At 45.7% G+C, this 19,270-nt stretch overlaps 1 protein-coding gene across 2 annotated transcripts in view; it reads left to right on the forward strand.

The window, feature by feature from the left end:
- Nucleotides 1–19,270, forward strand: part of ACVR1C (activin A receptor type 1C) — a 91,616-nt gene that overhangs the window by 15,719 nt on the left and 56,627 nt on the right. For both annotated transcript variants that reach the window (XM_073647148.1, XM_073647149.1), the window contains exon 2: nt 15,858–16,088. In XM_073647148.1, coding sequence (XP_073503249.1) covers nt 15,858–16,088 — 231 coding nt within the window. The remainder of the gene's footprint in view (nt 1–15,857; nt 16,089–19,270) is intronic.

Below are 19,270 nucleotides of genomic sequence, written 5' to 3' on the forward strand. Positions count from 1 at the left end.
GAATCCCCTGCCGGATGGATTCTGCTGCTGGGTATATCTTAGTCCCCACAGCCTCGGACTCCTGTGTCCGGTTTTAGTACCTTCTCCCAGGGCGAGCTCTGCACAGCTCCAGCCCCTGGCGCTTCTCCTTGGCTCCTACAGAGCTCCTGATGTCTATCTGTCCCTGTTTCTGCGTGTCCAGACCAGACTCCGTCTCTGTCTGGAACTCCTCTCTTCTAACCCTGCCTCAGCCCCAGTTTATGTAGGGGAAGTTCTTCCCCTCCCAGGACTGGGCAGGAGGTGTGGCATGCTTAGGATTCCTGCCCAGGAGACCTCCCACCTGCTCACAGACGTAATATTGCTATTACTGTGGAAACCAGACCCCTGGGGTGCCACAAATGCACCGTGTGAACATAGCCTTAGAAGAGCTTAATATGAGCCTTTCTTGGATTTGGATCAGGGAGTCGAAAAATACACATAGGTCTGTGAGTAATAACATGTGAAAAGGCTGATTTTACCTTTGCTCAGTGAGAATATGGGAAATTGGACTTCTAATATGGACATCAGGATTCATACAGATCTTTCTATTGTTGAGTATCACTTACAGAAAATGACTCCATAGCTGCTCAACTTTTTATTTAGCCATAAATTCCTACCTAGAGTTTTCTCTTGTAAACAACTGCACAATTTGATGGATATAGGGCACAGGGAATGTTTCTATGAGCCTTCAGCTCCATGATATATGTTCAGGTTAACTCAATTTTGTTGGTCCTGATTTCCATTGTCCTTGACTATTAATTATAGGGACAGAATCGGATGGAGGAGATCACCTGCTCAAGACATTATATGGGCTCTTTGCAGTACAATAGCTGATCATAATGCACTATTCCACCTACCTTGCAGGTTATAGTGGCCCCTTACCTTCCAGATCCCGTGTGTTGCACCAATCATATGTCCGGCCCTGAGCAGCTATTATGTCAGCCATACATAGCACTAACAGACAAAATGTATTCCTACTCTCCAGTCTCTTTATAATATATGTTCAGAAGCAGCAGCAGCAGAATGGGGATATTATACAGCAGTAATGAGCAGTGTAGCTGGGAATCCAGCACTGGGGTGAGATAAAACACTTACTAGACGCTGCAGCATGACTCTGTACTTTGCTACCTTTGTGAGCCGGCAGTCGGTCTTGTTTTGACCAAAACGGAATTTAGCTGTTTTTCAGAGTAAATGATGAGTTCAGGAGAGACAAACTATCTTATATTTGCTTGTAGTAGGGATTTATGCAAAGCTTGTTGAAACAACAGTGTTAGTTTAAAGTGAACCTGTCACCAGGTTTTCCCCATTATAAACTAAAGTCACCACCCTTAAAGGGGTTGTCCGGTCCAAATCGATAAGTCTGCAGTCACTCTGTGTGACTGCAGACTTATGAATCCCCCCAGCGCCTGCACTGTGAGGATTTGCCGGTTTCTGATCCGGGACTGGAGGTTATGTAGGAATTATACATAGTCCTGGCCAGAACCCGACTAGTGGACGCGGCCTGGCTCCATACACTTGTCACACGGAGTGCAGACTTATCGCTTTGGATTGGATAACCCCTTTAACTTCTGTATTACCGCAGTTCATCAACTTGTATCTAAGCCCCCCAACTTCCGCTTCATATGCCAAAAAATACCTTTTATACTTCTGCCATACGGCGCATTTCACTCCGATGGGCGTCTAATTTCTTTTCTTGGCGCCTCCTCAATCCCTGAGGCCACCATCCCCCTGGCTTGATTGATGTGGATGATGCTTCCTATATCATCTACAGATGGTACCTGTGCAGTCACTCTATGCTCGGCTCTACAAAGGTCGGAGCAAAGTGCTATAATGCGCCGGCATCTATTAACCGTTGGTGCCGGCGCATTCGCACTACAGGACTTTGCTCTCCACTTAGTAGGGTAGAGTAAAGTGCATCTGCGCAGGCCTATGCTTCACCTGCACAGATACTCTCTCTCTTCTGTAGAGTGTAAGCTCTTATGGTCAGCAGGGTCCACTCTCTCCTGTAGAGTGTGAGCTCTTATGGTCAGCGGGGTCCTCTCTCCTGTAGAGTGTAAGCTCTTATGGTCAGTAGGGTCCTCTCTTCTTTAGAGTGTAAGCTCTTATGGTCAGCAGGGTCCACTCTCTCCTGTAGAGTGTAAGCTCTTATGGTCAGCGGGGTCCTCTCTCTCTTCTGTAGAGTGTAAGCTCTTATGATCAGCAGGATCCTCTCTCTTTTGTGTAGAGTGTAAGCTCTCATGGTCAGTGTGGTCCTCTCTCTCTCCTGTAGAGTGTAAGCTCTTATGGTCAGCAGGGTCATCTCTCTCTTATGTAGAGTGTAAGCTCTTATGGTCAGCGGTGCTCTCTCTCTCTCCTGTAGAGTGTAAGCTCTTATGGTCAGCAGGATCCTCTCTCTCCTGTAGAGTATAAGTTCTTATGGTCAGCGAGGTCTTCTCTCTTTCCTGTAGAGTGTAAGCTCTTATGATCAGCGGTGCTCTCAATCTTTCCGGTAGAGTGTAAGCTCTTATGGTCAGCGGGGTCCTCTCTCTCTCCTGTAGAGTGTAAGCTGTTATGATCAGCAGGGTCCTCTCTCTCCTGTAGAGTGTAAGCTGTTATGGTCAGCGGTGCTCTCAATCTTTCCTATAGAGTGTAAGCAATTCCAATTTTTTCAGTATGAATTCATGTGAATTTATTTGACGCAAATCAACCTTTTGGGGAAAATTCGTTAAAGTCAGCAAATTCAAATTTCACAAGATCCTTTCATGTCTAATCATGACCAAATTGCTCCTGGATGGTTGGGGGAAGTTGCTTTTTAATTATTTATTCAAGGCAATGTTATTAGACAAAATTGTGAATGAGCTTACTCCATGGATGAAAAGCCCTCAAACACGGATGGTCTCAGGACGCTTTATTGTGGACATGACACAGAACTCACCTTTTCTTCTTCGAACAATTATTCCTTCAGATGTCCCAAACAATTTGATGGGGCTTCATCAGAGAAAATAACTTTTTCAGGAACTACAGAGATTGGATTATGGGGGACTTGGGTCAAGTTATTTTCTGAAATGAAGATTGTAGACTGCAACATAAATGTAACCACTAATATATGTAAACATGATTTTGTCTATGAAGCAATTCTTTAGGGCATTGTGGTGTTTTGGGAAAAACCACAAGGACATTGCTCCGTGTATGGGGTCAAAACACAATGGTAATATTTAGACCAGATTTCTCTCCAGTCTTTGTATGACTTGTATGTTCTGTCCCATCTTGGGTCATTGGGTCATTGGGTGATGAGGCCAAATAGGCAGATTTGCCAGTTGTGGTCAGCTTACGCCCCTTAATATATCCTCAGAGAATCCTAGAATATCATCGAATAATACTATAACTGGCATGTTCTGTACTATGGAAACCTCTGACCTTTACCCTTGTACTCTACAAGAGCTAATAAACTGGAGTTACTTATCAGCTCGCAGCAGCTGCAGTATTTCCATATGTGCGGGTTTTGAAACATATTTTCACAATTTGACATTTAGGGATTTGAGACCTATAGAAAAATCCCAAATGTCCTTCACTCAGTGCGAAAAGTCTCATTGCACAATTAGACCAAATGTTAATGGTGTTGCAAAACTAATCACACCCCTACATGTCAAAGTGAGGCTCATGTATTAATAGTGTCATACTGTATAAGCTGGTGTTCCCCTTCATTATTGGTCTCTTAGGGGAGGATGAAGTCGCCGATACATTCTTCTTGTGATATGCGCGTATTTTTCAGTGGATTCCCTCTCTTTTCATCCATTATGGCAACGCTTACAGTTTTTTTTTTTTTTTTTTTTTACTATTTTAGGCTATGTGCCCACGATGCAGAAATGCTCCGGATTTTTCCTGAGCGTTTCTGCATCTCCCTGGCAGAAAAAACGCATGCGGATAGTACATGCAGATTGTACATGCGGATTCTACATGCGGATTGTACATGAGTTTTTCCTGCCAGGTAGAAGCGTTTGTCACGTGTTTTGCACATGCCATTTCTCATGCGGGTTGTTAAGCGCTTTCCAAGCAATTTTAGCATCACTTGGAAAGTGCTTGACAACTTGGTCACACTATATAAATCCATGCAACGGCATGGATTTTATATAGTATAACCAAGTTAGTTAAAAAAAAGAATAAAAATGGTAAAAAATAAAAAAAACCACATTATACTCACCTTCCAATGGCCCCCGGTCTCCTTATCCGATGTGTCCGGTCTCCCCGGTGTTTCACGGTTGTGTAAAAGAACCTTCCATGACGTCATTTAGTCATGTGACAGGTCACGCGACCGCTGGCACTGGCGGTTGCGTGACCCGTCACATGACTAAATGACGTCATGGAAGGTCCTTTTAGACCACCGTGAGCTGCCGTGGAGACCGGACGCATCACTAAGGAGACCGGGGGCCATTGGAAGGTGAGTATAATGTTTATTTTTTATCTTATTCTTTTTTTTTTTTACAGGTACTATGGTACCTGGGTCTGGAGGAGAGTCTCCTCCTCTCCAGACCCGGGTACCATCCGCACATTGAATCGCTTAATATCCGCATGTTCACATGTAGTCATGCGGATATTAAGCGATTCAATGCAAGTCAATGGCGGCGAAAACGCTGCGGTTACGCAAAATAATTGGTAGTGCTGCGTTTTTTTCTGCAATGATAATCCGCAGCAGAAATTTCCGCAGCATGTGCACAGCACATGCGGATTATCATTGGGGAACATGGCAGACCTTCTACCAAGCGTTTTTTAAGCATTTCTGCGGCGGAATTGCCACTGCGGAAACGCTTAAAAAAACACATAGTGGACACACAGCCTAAGCTTGTGTTGCCATTTTCTGAGATCAGTAATTTTTTTATTTTTCTGGACCTGCTTGAGGCCTTGTTTTCTGTGTAGCAAGCGGTCGTTTTTTATTCGCAGCATTTTTAGTTGCATACAAGGTATTTACCACTTTTTGATGCATTTTTGGGATGGAGGTGCGGCGATCAAAATGTGGTAATTTTGGAGTTTTTTAATTTTTTTTTTATTTGCACAGTTTGTCGTTTTGGTTAATTAATGTTATGTTTTCTTAGTGCAGGATTTTACGGATGTATTGATACAAAATACGTTTTCTTGTTGTTGTTTTTTTTTTACTAATAAGGATGGTTTAAGCTTTTATGTTTTTTTTTTTTTTATTTTTATTTAAATTTAAAAGAAAAAGTAATTTATTTTTTAGTTCCTCGAAGGGACTTGAACCGGTTTGAGCACTTATACTATATACTGCAATATTTCCATACAGTATTACGCAGTGAAATTGATGATGGCATATGAAGCCCATACGCAGACCAAGTTGACAGTGACAGGGACCTTTCAGTAGACGATGGCATCCCAGAGAGGACGATGGGTACCGCTACATGCGCAGACCAGGAAGCCAACCACTGAAATGCCTTTGTCAGTAATTGAGAGCAGCATCTAAATGGTTAATGTGATTGGCACGCAGTCTGCTTCGCTGCTGTTAGGCTGTGTAAAACTGCTGGCACTTGCCCTGTATGGCGCGGGTTCATCTTCAGAGCCCGCTTATACACTCACATCCTGAGTGTGTCCCACTCGGGGTTAAACAGACTTTCTGTGTATATTATTCTGCCACCATGATTACTGATCTTTGTTTTGCTCAGGACAAACCATGGTGTTCCCAATAAATGCCCTAAAATGTGTTTGTTGCCCATAGCAACCAATCAGATCATAGCTTTTATGTTACTTGAGTAGTTTAAAAAATGAAAGCTTAACTCTGATTGGCTGTTATGGGCAGCAATGACAGTTTTAATTCACGAGGTCCATTGTGTATTTTGGGACTATCTCCAGTCGGAGCCTCATTAAAGGGGTTTTCAGCCATTTTTTTTAAGTTTAAAGAGGATATGAATCCTTATAAATGAAAGCAAGAAAGCTGGAATCCACCCCCTGCACCAGTCCGGTGACTGATGAATGATGGGATGTGACGATGTTCAGACCACCAATCACTTGACCGCTGAGACCACCGATGAGCCGCAGAGTCAGGTGGCGGTAAAGAAATAATCACTTCCAGTCCCAATGGAGTCTGTCAGAGCAGCATAGCTGGAGGCGGACTTGGGGATTCCAGGGATAAGTATGGCTTCTTTCTTTTATAAAAATCATCACCCTATATAAACTGTAAAAAAAAAAAAAGTGGCAAAAAAATCCTACAAAGCTATGTGCGCATGGCGTCTAGTTCATGCTGCTTCCGCTCGGGATCCGCCTTAAAAAGCGCCGCAAAAGTGAACCCATAAAATCAACATAGTGCACAGCAATGTCAAAACGCATTGCTGTGCAAATGCTCTGACTTATGTCACTTCTTTTAAATTCTTCAGGGTTCGGAAACCCCAACATGCTCATTCTTCGTGTGGGCACTTAGTTTGCCTCCTTTAAATATAGCAGGGGGGAAATTTGCAGTGAATCTGCGGCAAAATTTATGTGTAACACACGGCACATTTTTTCTGTTACATGTGGACGTACCCTTAGGCTATGTGCACACACAGTTTTTGGAAACTGCCAAAAATGACGTTTCCGAGTGCAAACCACTTCAGGAAAAATTCCTTCTTTGGGCAGATTGTGGAGCAATTTTTCATTTCCTGAAGCGGTTTTGAAGAGTTTTCAATGTGTTAATGAACAGTATTTTTCACAAAACACATTTTTTGCAAACTTTTGATTTGACAGTGAATAATTTGGAGTGGTTTCTAACACAAGCCTCTTCAAAGAAGTGACATGGGATTTTTTTTTTTTTGCCACCTGAACGCTGAAGAAATGAAAACGAAATTTTTTTTCCAAGCTGATTTGAAGGAAGATTTTGGAGCGTATCAGCTCCAAAAAAAACTCTTAAAAAATCAGTATGAACATAGCCTCTGACCACTGGGTTATGTTCCCACGATGAGTTTTGGGGAAAAATGAAGCCGTATGCACATAGCCTAAATTTTTGTACTCCCAAGAATGTGCTGCCACTTAGTCTTTTTGCTTAGTTTTTGGAGCAGAAACTCTCCAAAATCCACCTCTAAAACTTGTACCCGATACATCATTTGCGTTTTCTTTTACGTCACTTTTCTTTTTGGACTTTTGTTTTTCACTGACGTTTTTGGCACCAAATTCTTAAAAATGGTGCGCAACCCCCCAAACTGTCTTTCTTTCTGATTCCAACTGGTTTTGTGACTCTTTAGTGGAAAAAGTCACACGTTTCGCAAAATGTTGCAAGAATGCACGAAAAATAGCAGGTGTACATAAAATCTTTCTGAGGAGGGACTGGAGTAGAGTCGCAGCAAATATTGGAACTTTTTAAAAAGTCGCATTTCATGAAGCTATCAAAGAAAATTGGAAAAGTCACACAGATGTAAAAGTCGTAAAACTAATTAAACCACGAAAGACAACTTGAAAAAAGGATCAAATCATTTGGTGAATTTGTCAAAATTAAAACATTAACTAATTGAGAGGTATTCATGACAAAAAAACTGGTGGGAATGCAGTGATGAATAGGTCACTTGAGGTTTCTGCTCAGTTTCTGCTCCAAAAACTGCAGTAAGACGCCATGTACACATACCCTAAAAGGTCCAATAAAACCAGTCTGGAACTTGTAATTAATAGAAGCTTAGATAAGGTTGTGAGCGGCAGAGGTGTCATTTACTAACTCATATCTGCATTATTGTAGGGTTCCCGCTATTTAGATCTTATTTTTGTTACAGTTAATTGGCGCACTTGATATATATAATAGGTTTTATGTAACGAGCAGGAGGCTATAAATATTGTAAAGACCTGACCGAAAGTTAAAAATTAACTGACTCCATGTGTTAATGACATTTCATTATCTAAACTCGTCTACAGTTTAGTTGCTGCTGGCACAGCAAGGATGATAAGTTACACCAGGACAACACAGAAAGTTTAAGAGCAAAAGAGAAAACTCTGAATACTTTATGTAAACAAGTCATCAGTTTTGCAGAACTACATGTTCACAATCAATAAAGTCTGCATAAAATATAAAATATTTCTTAAAGGAGCTTCTTAGTAATTAAAAGAGTAAACTAAGATTGGAAAACAGCACCCCTCTTGTCTATGTCCGATAGTGCAGCTCATATCCATTTATGTGAATGAGATTAGAGGGGTGTTGGTGGTCATACCCCACTGTTCTTATATTGATGACCTATTTTATTATGCTTTACCTATATAGCAACATTATATTCCACAGTACTTTATAGACATTATAATCACTGTCTCCACAATCTATATTCTTTATTAGTATATCTTTGGTAGAAAACCCACACAAACATAGATAGAATATGCAAACTCATTGCAGATGTTTTCCTTGGGGGGATTTGAACCCAGGACCCCATTGCTGCAAGGTTGCAGTGCTAACCACTGAGCCACCAGTCCTACAGATAGGTCCTTCAGCCCTGGACAAGCCCTTTAAAGCCATATTAGCTTTTCTAGAAAAAACGTTCTGTAGTAGCTTGAGTAATATGATGTATATATGTCTATTTTGCAAACCCTCTTCCCTGCTAAGGGGTCTTGTGGGAATACAAGGTGGACTCAAATTTTAGCTACTAAAACTGAAAATCCTTTATGTCTTCTCCAAAGAAATTCTGCAGCAGTCAGTGCATGCTGCTTCACCCTCCTCATTCTTTTATATGGTCATGGAGTGTTTTTTTGTGAATTGTTATAAACTTATAATTAACAGTATTCAATAGATTATAGTATATATAGTATAGTATAGTAAAGTAAGGAGAATGTTTGCAAGTATTGAATATTACTTTTCTGATACTAATCTTAGGTAACTTACTGATTACATTGCAACTGACAAGAGTAGGAGGTGGGTATTTAAAGAATCACTTTACTAAAACAGTTAATTGCATTATGCTTAGTGCAGGATCTGAGGGGCTAGAGCATTACATAAGGGTTCACTCTTTGGGATACTTAAAGGGAATCTGTCACCAGGGTTTTGGTACCCCATCTAAAAGGAGCATGATATAAGGGCAGAAACCCTGATTCCAGTGATGTGTCATGTAGCACCCTGAGGATTCGGCTGCTACAGGGGTATTACACCTCAAGCCAGAGGTGTGATATTCCACTCCCGGGTAAGGATGGAGTGTGGAACTGAGCTCAGTTAGCTGCATGCACTACACACATCCCATTTCCGAGGAACAGACCGATGGTACTCCCACTAGAGAAATGTGCAGGTACAACAGAGTCTGTTCCTGGCTGGAGTGGGAGGGGGGTGGAACATCCCAGTAGTGTAGGGGCAGATAGGGGGAGCAGCCTGGGTAAAGCTAGGAGCTCATTGGGTGCTGGTCACCTGAGCTCACACATAGAGGGAGTATATAAGGTGGGAACCATCTTAGATCAGGGTCAGTCTGTCAGTCTTTTGTCAGAGCAGAGCAGAGGAAGAGAGCAGAGGAGAAGAGCAGCTCCAAGGCCCAGAGAGAGAGAGGAGAAAGAAAGACCCAGAGGGGGAGAAAGAAGGAACTCCAAGAGCCCAAATTAGACCAGAGGGTGAAGAGTTGGCAACAGGGTACCGGATCCCAAGCTGGCAGAGGCTACAGCACACCTTAGCCAGGAACCGGAGGTCGTGGGCAGGATCTGCCACGACCACCCACTAAATCCACCCGGAAGGCAGACCAGGAATAGGGTCAGGGAACCCAGAGACAAGGGTTTACCACCAAGAGGCCCGAGGGAGCCGGACATAGGTGGATCCCTGGTGGGGAAGGCCAGAGAAGAGGACAGGACAGAAAGGGAGCTCAGGACCACGCTCCAGAATCACCTGGGGGTTGGCCGAGTCCAGGACCTGGTGGACGCAGCACGGCTCGGGTGGTCACTTAAGGCCGGAGTTACCAGAACAACTGCAGTAAGTAAACAAACCCTGAACTGCACAGCCCGACTCTGAGTCTCATTTCCATCCCCGCTGCACCACCACAACCCCCATCCTCTGCAACTGACCCCCTGAGGCTATATCCCTCCCGTTGGGGGTTATACTACCTAAGCTGCACACACATCACCAGCCTCAGTGGACCCTGCTGCAGCGGCGGCCGTACTGACCGCAAATCAACGGGTGGCGTAGTCGACACAAAAGAACATCTAGTAACATCATAAGGACTGCCACACACTGAGTTTGACACCCTGGGCACGGACCGGGTCACAGCCACTCGGAGACTACAACCCCCATCTGATCCGGCTCCGGGTATCCCCAACAACACTGGCCCAGGGGGCGCGTCAACTTTGGCGTAGTCGGCAGGATAACGTGCCCGCAACAACCGGGTACTGCGTGCCTGAAGAAAAGTTCACCGTTACCTCAAAAAGAAGTCTCCTGCCGGTTCCGGAGGGTCCCCGCCATCGGGCCCCATCACAGGTCGTTTCCCGCCGGTTGTCCGCCATTTGCAGCTTTTTCCCGCCATCCATGGAGTTTCCCGCCACTGGGAGACGATTCCCGCCATTTCTGAAGATTTCCCGCCTTGGGGGAGCGGACGCCATTATGGGCGTGCCAGAGGGTGGCAAGAGGCCACCTCCCATCGTGGGCCAGGTCGAAGAATGGCGCCAAAAGCGGAAACCGCGCCCACCAACAGAGACTGTGATGCTGGAAGTGTCCATCAGCGTGAGAGAACTGCCCCTGGAACTGAAGTTGCCCCGGGACCACCCTCGATGTGGGCGGAGACAGAACAAGAGAACAAAGATGGGTGTCGCCTGGAGCAGTCTGGAGAGAGCGCACCCGGAGACAAGACGTCTGGAAGAGAGTCCAGAGAGAGCCTACCCGGAGATGGAGGGAGAGCCAGGCAGCACCGACCCAGTGGTCAGGAGCCTGATGCGGGCCGCCACTCCAGGCAGCACCGACCCAGTGGTCAGGAGCCTGTTGCAGGTCGCCACTCCAGAAGGCCTGCTGGAGATCCTAGCACAGCTCCCCCGAGATCGGGAGTGTGCACAGACTGCGCTGGAGGGCCTCGCACAGAGGTTGGCCCGGGTGCAACGAGAGACGTTGGCGGAGTGGAGCCGAGAGATGGCCCAGCAGACCGAGACTCGTCAGCGGAGCACGCCACCCGAGACGAGGAGACAGACCGCCTCTGAGGATGGCGCAGGAGGACTGAAGGCCGGAGACGGCGCCGAGAAGGGAGCCGAACGAATGGAGGCAGGTAAAGGGGACGTCACTACCCCGAGCCGGGAAACCGCGTGCCTGCCCCAGCTCCCCGTCGCAGAGCCCGAAGTACCCCCTGCCGTGCCCGTCGCTGCAACGTCACCGCCGCAGACTAGGCCTCAAACGGAAGCCGCGACCCCTGTGACGTCACACGCCTCGACCTCGAGCGTGGCCAAGCAGGAAATACCATCGGCCTGGTCGCAAGGCCTAGTACCCCCGGGCGACGCAATACCAACAGCGCCCCCTACCTCCGCGGAGCCCCCGGCCTGGTCGCAGGGCCAAGTAACACAGGGCGCCGCCGTTCTTACGGTGCCCTTTACTTTCAAGGTGCCCCAGGCCTGGTCGCAAGGCCTGGTTAACCCGGGCACCGCTACCACCACGGCGCCCATAACACCTAAAGTACCGCACCTGGGTGAGGACTTGTTCGCCCAGCATACGTGCCCGGATGGGCAGCCCTTCGTATGGCCCCAGGAATACATCCAGCTGGAGCTGCAAAAAGCAAGGGCCATGTGCGAACCCCTGATCCCGGCTCCAAAGCCCATGAAGAGGATCTCGCCCCCGCTAGAAGAGACCCAGTTTGAGTGGGATCCCACCGGAGAAGACCTCATGGGGTTCACTCAGGAGACTCGGGCAGCCGCAGCAGAGCGTGCAGAGTGCTGCCGCCAGCAGCTCGAGGTCTTTGAGAGGGAGCGGAGAGAGAGGCGGGTCCGGGAACAACAAGCCCAAATAAGGAGCGCGGAGCAGAAGAGCCGGACCAGGAGAAACCCCCGTGCAGCGCATGGTCCCCGTACCATCGGGACTGTGATAAAGTTCAATCTGCAGCATGGGTGGGGTTTCATCAGGGATCACCGCACCCCAGGCGACGTCTTCGTGACCAGGAGAGACGTTGAGTCCCACCTACCGGAGGGACACAGAGGTCGTGACCTGTATTTAGGGGACGAGGTCACCTTCACCCGGCACAAGTGTGCCAAAGGACCCTACGCCCTCCATGTGCATCGCCTGACGGAGGAGGAGCTGCGGTGTGAGGAGGAGCAAGAGGACCCGGACGGGTCTGAAACTGAAACTGTCCACAAAGAAAGAGCAGGAGGACGCCGTCGTTGAGTACGGTAGTGAAGAGACTGTATATAGTTACCCGTAAGGGTACCAAAAACTGTTGCTGCTATTATAGTCCCCGTTGGGACCAGCGAATTGAACTGTTAACCCGTGTGTCCCCTATCCATAACCTGGCCGAGGACTGAGAGCGGCCACCTTCCCTTTTGTATATAGTTGCGCTTCCTAAAGCGCCCCCTACTGGTTTTATAGGAAAACCATTTTCTTAAAGAGACTGTCGCACTTTACCCGGTCACAAGTTGCACCGTGACCGGAGGAACCAGAAACAAGAATGTTTATATGAAAAGTTTATTGCTGCTGATGATGTTTTATATGTTTTATATGTTTATGTTTTATGAAAAAAAAAAAAAATGTATGTTTGTGGATGTTTATATCTTACAGCCCGAGGACGTGCTGTGATTTACCAGGGGGGAATGTAGCACCCTGAGGATTCGGCTGCTACAGGGGTATTACACCTCAAGCCAGAGGTGTGATATTCCACTCCCGGGTAAGGATGGAGTGTGGAACTGAGCTCAGTTAGCTGCATGCACTACACACATCCCATTTCCGAGGAACAGACCGATGGTACTCCCACTAGAGAAATGTGCAGGTACAACAGAGTCTGTTCCTGGCTGGAGTGGGAGGGGGGTGGAACATCCCAGTAGTGTAGGGGCAGATAGGGGGAACAGCCTGGGTAAAGCTAGGAGCTCATTGGGTGCTGGTCACCTGAGCTCACACATAGAGGGAGTATATAAGGTGGGAACCATCTTAGATCAGGGTCAGTCTGTCAGTCTTTTGTCAGAGCAGAGCAGAGGAAGAGAGCAGAGGAGAAGAGCAGCTCCAAGGCCCAGAGAGAGAGAGGAGAAAGAAAGACCCAGAGGGGGAGAAAGAAGGAACTCCAAGAGCCCAAATTAGACCAGAGGGTGAAGAGTTGGCAACAGGGTACCGGATCCCAAGCTGGCAGAGGCTACAGCACACCTTAGCCAGGAACCAGAGGTCGTGGGCAGGATCTGCCACGACCACCCACTAAATCCACCCGGAAGGCAGACCAGGAATAGGGTCAGGGAACCCAGAGACAAGGGTTTACCACCAAGAGGCCCGAGGGAGCCGGACATAGGTGGATCCCTGGTGGGGAAGGCCAGAGAAGAGGACAGGACAGAAAGGGAGCTCAGGACCACGCTCCAGAATCACCTGGGGGTTGGCCGAGTCCAGGACCTGGTGGACGCAGTACGGCTCGGGTGGTCACTTAAGGCCGGAGTTACCAGAACAACTGCAGTAAGTAAACAAACCCTGAACTGCACAGCCCGACTCTGAGTCTCATTTCCATCCCCGCTGCACCACCACAACCCCCATCCTCTGCAACTGACCCCCTGAGGCTATACCCCTTCCGTTGGGGGTTATACTACCTAAGCTGCACACACATCACCAGCCTCAGTGGACCCTGCTGCAGCGGCGGCCGTACTGACCGCAAATCAACGGGTGGCGTAGTCGACACAAAAGAACATCTAGTAACATCATAAGGACTGCCACACACTGAGTTTGACACCCTGGGCACGGACCGGGTCACAGCCACTCGGAGACTACAACCCCCATCTGATCCGGCTCCGGGTATCCCCAACAACACTGGCCCAGGGGGCGCGTCATGTCACTTACTGGGCTGCTTGCTGTCATTTTCAGAAAATAAATGTTTTATCTGCTACAGATCTAGCAGTTCTCTGAATGCTGAGCTCGGTATAACCCCGCCCACACCACTGATTGGCCGCTTTCTGTGTACACTGTGCTAATCAGTGTTGGGATGTGGTTGGACTTCATGGCAGCAGGTTTACTTATCCTCTAGTGATAATTTCCTGCTGATAAAATTGATTTTATCAAAACTACACTAAGCAGCCCAGTAAGTGACACATGGCTGGAATCAGGGTCTCTTCACCTACATTATGCTGCTCTCAGATTAGGTGGCAAAACCTGGTGTCAGATTCCCTTTAAGGTGAATTTACAACACTATACTCCAAGGAATGCTCTTTTCATGAGAATCGTGCAGTGTAAACAGGTTGTCTTTCACCGAATGAACTAGCAAAAAACTCATTCGTCGGATGAAATAATCTTTTGGTTTGTCCAAAAGATCATCATTCTCGGCTGCACATCATCCTGTGTAAACAGGACTTGTGCTGCCGAGAACATTAGCAACCTACGCTCACTGAACGATCTATTACTGATCATTCAATGCACATCTGAAGAGCAGCCTGCCTGTGTACACAGGCTATTAAATTACAGTTGAACAGCAAAAATGTTGCCGGTCGGCAGTCATTTGAAGCGTGGTGCGTGGTGTGAATGCAATCTTAAGGTCTATTAACTCTGCAAGATTATCATGACTAAGCATTACTATGAACGCTAGTGTCACTATAATCTTGTTGCCGATCACTCAATGCACGAACTGAATTTTTGTTCGTCGGGTAAAATGATCTCTTGTTCTGAACAAATGATCATCGCTCTCAGCAGCACATCATCCTGTGTAAACAGGACTCCCGCTGCCGAGAACAACAGCTTCTTATGAGCACTGAACTATCTATTACAGGTTGTTCAGTGAGCATCTGAATTACCACCAAATTGTTTTTGTGTGTACCTTTGACCCTCCGAATTAGATACCACAGTAACACCGACTGTGAATGGTTCCAGACACAACTTGACAAATTGTATCATTGAATGCTTGAGAGTAGTTTTCAACAGCTATTAAAGTGACACGCCTGTACTGGGAACAGGTAAACCTCTGTCTATGAAAGACATGACGGAGAGCGTTGTGTGTCAGACATACAGTATTATATTGAGGTTGTTGGAAGTGACATGCCTGCAGATGATACATTGCTGGATTTTCCATTGAGGGTGTGGTGGGGTAGGATTAGTACAACAAGCGGCTTCCCTTTTGATTCCCGCCTGCCGAAATGTCTTAATGATAAGACTTCAGTTTTAATTAATGTATTTGCAGAGAATAGGTAGCGTATAAGTTGAACAGTATTTAGGGACTCGGCAAATATTGCTGAAAGTATCCAATATGTAGTCTATTACTGTTTACCAGCTAGCACCCACAGTTGTTTTGTCATAAACATAATTTTCAGCTCAATGGTGCAAAAAGGGAACAGTAATGGGGTCAAACTTTGCCCCTTAAAATATGATCAAGATTAATGACCACAGGTAATGGATGTTCTGTGATCACATGACAAAGGCTCAAATGACCATAAGTATTCTTTGAGAAAATGTTGGTTACACCGTTTCATTAAATAAAAGCAAGCAATCTAATATGTAGTCTCAGGTGACTTTTCATAACAAACCATCATGTGTGTGTTTTTGAGGAATGAGACTCTTTCTGGCCATTTTATGACTTGTAACCTGCGTTTTTACCAGTTTTTCAAGCATAAACCAGATTTATTTTTCTTGTCACACGGCAAAACAAAAATCCTGGGTCGCCTGGCTGCTGCTGAATGTTCTTTGAGCCATTTTAATATATTTTTTCCTTCTGAAGAACCTATTATGAATATTATATCTGTGTTCAAATCATATAAATCATCCCCAAAATATTCTAATAGAGTTTTTTTTCCTTCCTTTCAAGGTCTTAAGTGTGTGTGTCTGATGTGTGAAAGCACCAACTATACCTGCCAAACAGAGGGAGCTTGCTGGACCTCAGTGATGCTTACAAATGGCAGAGAAGAAGTCATCAAGTCCTGTATTTCTCTTCTTGAGTTGAAAGCTCAAGTTTACTGTCACAGCTCAAACAACATCACCAGGACGGAATGCTGCCACTCCGATTTCTGCAATAATAGAACACTCCATTTACCTGCCGGTGAGTTATCTGTAGTATTAGTCCAGCACTTTTTGCGAGTCCAGCTGTAGCTTTAGTTGGACTCATAAAATGCTCATTTTAATATCAGGCTTATTAAGCCATTTTGATATGTATTTTCAAAAGAAGTACACCAGCCTCATCAGGTTGAAGAGATCTATGTATTGATGCATGCAGTTTGTATTGCAAAATATTTCATGAGTTTATATTACACTTATAGTTTTTACTTGTGCCACTGAAACAAGGTGAAGGAGTACTACTACTTTTAAGAAGGATCTCATGATCTCGTGATGATAATAACATAACATTTTCCAGCAATTCTTCAGTTCCTTTACAGCTCTTATAAAAGGGTTGGAAAAGTTTGTTTTAACATTTTTGCAAGCTGTTGGGTCAGACCGCCACTGCTGCTGTTGTACATTGCTTTCCTGCAACACCATGTTGGCTTTAGCTCATGATTTTGTTATGATACCTGTGTATGAATAATAATATTTTTATTTACAGTATATAGCGCCAACATATTCTGCAGTGCTTTACAGTTCACAGACATTATTGGCACTGTCCCCATTGGGGCTCACAATCTAAATTTCCTATCAGTATGTCTTTGGAGTGTGGGAGGAAACTGGAGGAAACCCACACAAACACGGGGAGAACATACAAACTCCTTGCAGATGTTGTACTTGGTGGGATTTGAACCCAGGAACCCAGCAATGCAAGGTTGCAGTGTTAACCACTGAGCCACCGTGCTGCCCCAGCACCTAGATCAGGGGTCGCATGCGGCTCTTCAGGCTTCTTCATGCGGCCGGCAGGCACCATAGACCCCGATCGCGGCCCGGTCCAGGAGCTGCCGGCAGCTGCGCTTCAGTTCAGTGTATTGCTGCGCAGAGACCGGCTCTCCGCACAGCAATACCAGTGCCAGCCGCCGGCCTATCACAGGCCAGCAGCTGACCTCTGCGTCCCAGCACAGCAGCGTATGACGTCACTGACACGCGCAGATGTCACCTGCTGGCCTGTGATAGGCTGTCCCCTCCCCCCCCATACCCCTTCCCTACTATTTACATCTGACTAATATTGTGCACTATATGATTTTTTTTCAATAAAGTATATATTTTTATGATTAATAAATCCCTTCTGTGCTATTTTGGAGATTACTTATAGGTATACTGAGGTATTTACTCTTACTTAGTGGTTTCTTCCCTTCCACGTATAAACCTCCCTCTCCAATATGTCTTTCTTGTTGGCTATAATAATACTGTACAGTCTGAAGATACGCCACCAAGGAGCCTTTTCAGCCACACTCCCTTGGTAAAGACCATAAAAATTAGCACTAAATAATTACGCAAATATCTCTGGAACCATATTGCGGATTTATAAAAAAAAAAAAAAAAAAACTGAGTACTCAGGTGAGCAACGGGTATAAAATAAGAGCAACAACTGGACACTGTTGACCTGGTCCTCTTTAAGCACCATTTACCGTAAGCAAAGAGCCTCTGTTTGGAAGAAAGTTTTAATAAAACATCTTGTCTGTTTGTACATTGGGTATGTGACTTTTTGTTGGTGAGCCGGTTAGAAGTCTAGTATCCCCATCCGTGACACCCGTTCCATGTGCCATGATAGGGTAAATGAAGCCTTACACTCAGGTCCAGAGTGGGACATTCTCTGTGTATCCACTTTTCACTCTGGTGCAAAGTTAAGAGAATCTTGAACAGACAACTTTTCTATATTTAAGCTATGTGCCCACGATGCAGAAATGCTCAGGATTTTTTCCTGAGCGTTTCTGCATCTACCTGGCAGAAAAAAAGCATGCGGATTGTACATGCAGATTGTACATGCGGATTGTACATGCGGATTGTACATGCGGATTGTACATGCGTTTTCCTGCCAGGGACATGCGGAAGTGAAGGGTTCTTCACATGCATTTCCGCATGCGGGTTGACAAGCGCTTTCCAAGTGATTTTAGCATCACTTGGAAAGTGCTTGTCAACTTGGTCACACTATATAAATCCATGCAACCGGCATGGATTTATATACTGTGACCGAGAGAATGTCAAAAAATAAAAAAATAAATCTATACTTACCCTCCGATGGCCCGCGCTGGCTTGCTTCACCGTCCCGGCTGCCGGCAGCGGTAGACTGAAGGACCTGCCGACGTCAGCGTCGCGTGACCCGTCACATGACTCTGACGTCAGCGCAGGTCCTTCATTCCATCGCGAAGTGCCGCCAAGCAAGGAGGAGCGCACCACGTGCCGCCAGAAGGTAAGTATATATTTATTTTTTATTTTATTCTTTTTTTTACAGTTTTCAATGGTACCCAGGTCCGGAGGAGAGTCTCCTGTCCTCTAGACCTGGGTACCATCCGCACATTAGAACGCATGGAATGCGCATCTACATATGCAGTGATGCGTAATCCATGCGATCTAATGCAAGTCAATGGCGGCGAAAACGCAGCACTTCCGCAAAATAATTGGTAGTGCTGCGTTTTTTTCCGCAATGATAATCCGCAGCGGAAATTTCCGCAGCATGTGCACAGCACATGCGGATTATCATTGGGGAACATGGCAGGCCTTCTACCATGCGTTTTTTAAGCGTTTCTGCAGCGTTTTTGCCTCTGCGGAAACGCTTAAAAAACGCATCGTGGGCACACAGCCTGACTCACAATTTCCTAACAGGATATAGGAAAATGTTTTTTTTTCTAATCCAGACAGCAATCATAAAGTTAGTTATTATTCTCGACACCTCTCTAATCACTTGACTCAACTGTAACTATTGCAGAGAGTATAGTGGATGTGTAGATTATTCTTGCATAGCAATGGAGTAGAGATGAAAAGCACTATTGATACAATTTCATGGCTGACAAGTATATAAACAATCTAAACAAAGAAATAAAATCTTCCATCTTCTATATCATGTTTTTTCCTTATGCCATCAGTGGGATTGCACAAACTGCTGTAGGCCTTTTGCCCTACTCTTTTTATGAAATGCTCGTTAATTCCCAAAGCGCTGACACAGATGACTTGTTGTTTGTTTTTTTATTGCACAAGGAGCAATATTTGGGTAAAAGTGAAAAAGGATACAGTTACCAAAGCAATGTAATGTCATCTGTCTTCAGGCCTCATGGACAGAAAGTTCTCCAGATGTGACAACAGTTATAGATAGGCGTAAAACAACTGTATGGAAAAATCGCCAAA

This window comes from Phyllobates terribilis, unplaced genomic scaffold, assembly GCF_046119375.1.
Source record: "Phyllobates terribilis strain yellow unplaced genomic scaffold, ASM4611937v1 Scaffold_9__5_contigs__length_417890890, whole genome shotgun sequence".
Taxonomy (NCBI): Eukaryota; Metazoa; Chordata; class Amphibia; order Anura; family Dendrobatidae; genus Phyllobates; species Phyllobates terribilis.